Source organism: Malus domestica, chromosome 17, assembly GCF_042453785.1.
Source record: "Malus domestica chromosome 17, GDT2T_hap1".
Classification (NCBI taxonomy): domain Eukaryota; kingdom Viridiplantae; phylum Streptophyta; class Magnoliopsida; order Rosales; family Rosaceae; genus Malus; species Malus domestica.
Window position 1 is genome coordinate 3,403,507 of NC_091677.1, and position 4,906 is coordinate 3,408,412.

Below are 4,906 nucleotides of genomic sequence, written 5' to 3' on the forward strand. Positions count from 1 at the left end.
GCAAACCATGGCCCCTGGTTTTCACTCCTCTTTCCAAAACCGGCTTTCTCTTTCAGCCCTAAGTCCCTTTGTCCCCTTCTTTTATACCCATTTAACCCGCTCCCCCCTTCTCTTCCTTGAACAGAGCTGCCAAATTTCACATCGATGTCCTCCTTTTAACACCCATCATTCTCCAGTACAATATAACTTTTATTGTTACTGCCCACTCTTCTCTCTAAACCCCTCTCTCTCCTCCCCTCCTCTGTTCCCCTGGTCTGTTTTTTTCTGGGTTTCAATCCAATTTCTCATTTTTTTCTTCAATTGGGTATGTACCCAGATTGAAAGTTTACATTTTTTTTGAGTTTTTCTGAAATGCCCTGATCGAAAATTTCATTTTTTTCTATTGGGTTTTTGTGTTATGATTAAAGGTAGAACTTGGGGTGTGAATGGGGATTGAAACGGTGGCGCCCAATCGCAAAGGCAGTAAGGAGTTTCTGGCATTGGCGGAGGAGACGAATTCGAAAAGCAAGACCAGGAAGGGCCGGCGACGTCAGCGGAAGATGTCGCCGGTTCAGAAGCTGTACGAGACTTGCAAGGAAGTCTTTTCGTTTTGTGGGGCCGGGGTCATTCCCCCGGCTGAAGATATCCAACGGCTATCCTCTGTTTTGGGTATAATTCTTTTATCTCTGCTTTAGCATGAATTCAAATTCATGTTCTTGCTCTAATTAATGTCTCAGAATTTCGTAAGTATTTCATAAGTTGATTGAATTAAAGCTCAATTTTGGTTATTTTTTAATGAATTTAGAAAACCGTATTGAATTAAAGATGCAAAATTTTATAAAATTGGACTCCATTTTACCATTTCACATGTTTGTATCGGTCTTCTGTGTTGAATTTGCATTATCTTGTAGGTTCTGTTATCGGCCGGTGCCTTTTTGTTTTATTTTTTTCCAAAAAAAAATTTAGATAATTTAATCAATCTGTGTCCTTGCATTTGATACATGCATTTCAGTTTTGCGGCTGTATACATGCATCTATATGTATGTATGTCTTTTCGGGCATTTCAGTTTTGCGGCTGTATACATGCATCTATATGTTTGTATATCTTTTCGGGGTTGTTGTTCAATTTACTGTATAAAAAAATGTTTGTGACATAACACGTGTCAATTAACGATAGACGTTAGAAGATTTGATCTCGTTTTTCATGCCAGAGGGGGCCTCCATATCTGCATCGGTTCATTTCTTTACATCTGGATACTGTTTTGGTTACACAAATGGAATATTAGTTGCATTCAACTGTGTTTAATTCAGGATTTTGAGAGAAAATAATCCGTGATAGTGTTATTTGCAATCGTTTTTCTTACCTTTTTCGAATTGATTCCCCAAAGTGGCTTATAGGGTTTGGTTGTTTTGATGCCAGATGCCATGGAGCCTGCTGATGTCGGCCTCACTCCTGATTTGCCGTACTTCAGGATGACGGTAGCTAGACGAACCCCGGTTATAACATACCTGCATCTTTACGAGTGCGAAAAATTTTCAGTAAGTTTCTTCCGGGTGCATTCCCGCAATTTACGAAGCGAAATCAGTCAGCGTGGCTTTTGTTCTTATAAGGTGTTACCTATATGCAGATGGGGATATTTTGCTTGCCGCCTTCGGGTGTCTTACCGCTTCATAATCACCCGGGAATGACGGTTTTCAGTAAGCTTCTGTTTGGGACAATGCACATCAAGTCCTACGATTGGGTGGCTGGTGCCCCGGAGAAAACATTGGCAAGTGCGAATCCTTCACTAGGTAAATTCCTCCTTTGAAAAATTGTACTATTTCTTAACATTTGTATAGAAAGTAGTAAGTGCACACTCAACTCCTGGTGCCGCACCCAAGACTTTCTAGTTTGGGTGGGACCAACGTGGGGTCAAATGCGACCAAAATACATGGTTGCATGCCTGAGTGAGAGCTTTCCTATGGATGATGTGGTCCGGAGCCCTTGCACAAGTTTTTTTCTATATAGCAAAGACACAGCATGACCTTTCTTGTTAAATGTTATTGCATTGTATTGCATCTTCCTTGAGATAATCTGTGGGACTTGATGAGAAATCTACCGGCCTTTTCGATGTGCTTTCGTTCATGCAGTTGCACCGCCCGGTGTTCATCTGGCTAAAGTTAAGGTTGACGCCGATTTCACTGCTCCTTGCAAAACATCCATCCTCTATCCAGCTGATGGAGGCAACATGCATTGCTTCACAGCAGTGACAGCATGTGCAGTGCTCGATGTGCTTGGGCCCCCATATTCTGATCCTGACGGCAGGCACTGCCAGTACTACCTTGATTACCCATTCTCTCGCTTCCCAGGTATCAATTTGGTTAGATCTTCCATTCCAACTAAAAACCAAGAGCGCAGCCTGTTAGAACTTTGAGAAATCTCGATGACGGTTCTGTTTTTGAATTTCAGATGGGGGAGTATCGGTGCCGGAAGATGAGAAAGAAGGCTATGCTTGGCTTGAAGATATAGAGAAACCTGAGGACTTAGCTGTAGATGGAGCCAAGTACAGAGGCCCAGAAATACAGGAGAATTGATGATCTCACCAATCCATCTATCTATATCTCTCCATCCTCATTCCATTTCAGTTGTCTGCATCGCCATACCGTTTTCCCCATTCATCCATCCGCCGCCGCATCACCATCCTGTCGCTTTCATTGATGTCATCAGTGGCTGCTGATCAATTCAGTGCCGCAATAGTAGTGCTTTTGTTTCGTTATGTTGGTTTTTTGTCATGTTTTGTTCTTTTTTTCTTCTTTCCCTGTGGGACATGAGGAGGCACTTGGTGCCCTTTTTTTTCTTCTTTCTACAGTTAATGTACATATCTAAAAAAAAAAAAAAAAAAAAAAGCAACAAAAAGAAGAGAAGTGTTATTTGCACTGGAAATTAGTGGATGAAAGTGCATTAGCACTCTTTTCATACTTTGCTTTTTAAGTTTTACATACCCTTCTCTTCACCGCCCCCCCCCCCCCCCCCCAAAAATTTACTTGGTTCGTTTATGATGATATTATTCATCATTTTCCAGTCAGAGATGATGCAATTTTCTGTTGAAGTCCAAATCTGAAGATCTGTAGTTTTCCTTGATTTCATGGAAGGAGAAATGTGGTAAATGTGGTTTGGGATTTGTTTTGTTGTCACCTGTAAGAGGAAAATGAATGCATGTCACATGAGAGATTTTTTTGTGCGCGATCAGAAGGGTAGCTTCTTACCTTGGAATTTATCGTGTCACCGGGCTAGCCAGTAGCTTACAGGGAGTGTAGGTAAGCTTATAGGGGTGTGCTTGGGAGAGAATTACATGTGCCCTAGATGCTATGTACCGGTTTGAGAAATTACCACGGAAGTGGTGAAAGTTAAACTGAAACTAATTTATAAACTAGGTTTGATAATATTTCAAACTAATTATGCTCAATGCGCAGCTCTCAATGACATTGTGTTATTAGTTTGGAATGATGTCATAATGTCATATTTAACGGAGATAAGTCTCTCTCTCGTGTACTTTAAGAGTATCTAATGTAAGTTTATAATATGTTGTAGTATTCGGTGTAGGTAAGTCTCTCTGCGAAACTTTGGGCTAGACAACGTGACGTGTGAGTAACATGTGGTAAACGATAGTTGAGCTGAAAAGTGAAGGCGTTGGTTTGGCGTGGGTCATATCATATGAATATGCATGATCATATATCATCAATGGGATAAGACGACATGATGATGGAGATGATCTGTGAAGGGTCTGGTTTGGCGTACTTGCCCTTTGAAGATTGGGACATGGGGACATGTCTCTGGCTTTGGAGACAGCTTCAAGAAAAACAAGTACAAAGCAAGCAGCTGTGACGTGTTTCCGTGGGGATCAGCACCACCAGAGGGGAGAGAGCTGCATCTGCATGCATGTCTTGCACATATATTTACCCCTTTATCTGTTACTAATTACCAGGAGTAGTAACGTGATTTAAACAGGTTAATTTTCATACTAAATTACTAATTAGCTAGCTAGTAATTACAAAGCTGTTTCCAGAAAGATGATATTTCTTGTTTTGTTGAGCTGCTGCAAATTAACTTTGTTTACATTCTCTCTCTCTCTCTCTCTCACATACACATACTGTTTACTTGCATGCAATGCAACCTGTGCGTGCCCTTGGGGTTGGGGTGGGTGTGCCGCCAAGATTAGGTTAGGCATGTAGATTGTAGGGTTTGTAAGTTTGCGAGTGCGTCACTTAGGCTCGTGATGATATCAAAAGTAGGTTATCTGTCTGCAATGACTCGGAAGTTTCTTGGAGAATATTACTTTATTACCAAAGTACAAAGTGCCCATGGAGGGAAGCATACGAAGATTCCTGCAGTTAGCAGTATATGATATATATATATATATATTTCGATTAATTGAGTTTCGGGTTCAAATCTTCAGCGCCTTCCTTAGTTGTGAAAAAAGAAAAAGGAAAAGAAAAAAACACTGCAATTACGCTCACGAGTTTTGACTTAATAGGCATGTTGCTGCATGCATTTGGGCCCAATGGATTCACACTTCGCAGGTTCTCAACCAAGCTGGCAATACACGGGTTGAAAACTTGCTAAGGTGATATCCCCAATACAGTTCACCGTCTAACCCACAATATTAGTCCAGATACAAAATCTACTAGCTTTTCTAATTTACCCAATTATTTGCAAGAGGAAAAACTAACGCGGTTCAAATATTTATAAACTAATTTGTAATCGAAATTAAAATAAGGATTGATTTTTTTACAGGTTGCTTTAGTGTTTAATGACCAAGTGCAATTTTTCTTTAATAGTCTGATCTACTTAGTAGTACAAAAAATAAAACAATCAAAATTGAATTGAAGAAATACTATTTTTACTCGCTTTCCAATCTAATAAATATAATGTCGGACTATCCAGTAG

The 4,906-nt window shown here is 40.3% G+C and overlaps 1 protein-coding gene across 2 annotated transcripts; it reads left to right on the forward strand.

The window, feature by feature from the left end:
• Positions 1-2,958, forward strand: LOC103404418 (plant cysteine oxidase 2-like). 2 transcript variants are annotated; one of them, XM_008343322.4, is made up of 6 exons: positions 1-304; positions 408-648; positions 1,400-1,518; positions 1,608-1,770; positions 2,110-2,328; positions 2,429-2,958. In XM_008343322.4, the coding sequence occupies exons 2-6, from the start codon at positions 426-428 to the stop codon at positions 2,551-2,553; spliced, it is 849 nt and encodes a 282-aa protein (XP_008341544.1). In that variant the 5' UTR covers positions 1-304; positions 408-425; the 3' UTR covers positions 2,554-2,958. The 2 variants fall into 2 exon arrangements, with proteins under 2 accessions (XP_008341544.1, XP_008341546.1); XM_008343324.4 differs by having other exon boundaries at positions 113-252.
• The last annotated feature ends 1,948 nt before the right edge of the window (positions 2,959-4,906 follow it).

Coding starts and splice junctions, on each gene's coding strand:
- LOC103404418 (XM_008343322.4), top strand. CDS start 426: ATGGGGATTGAAACGGTGGCGCCCAATCGCAAAGGCAGTAAGGAGTTT. Junction 649..1,399: donor ACGGCTATCCTCTGTTTTGG/GTATAATTCTTT, acceptor TTTTGATGCCAG/ATGCCATGGAGCCTGCTGAT. Junction 1,771..2,109: donor AAGTGCGAATCCTTCACTAG/GTAAATTCCTCC, acceptor TCGTTCATGCAG/TTGCACCGCCCGGTGTTCAT.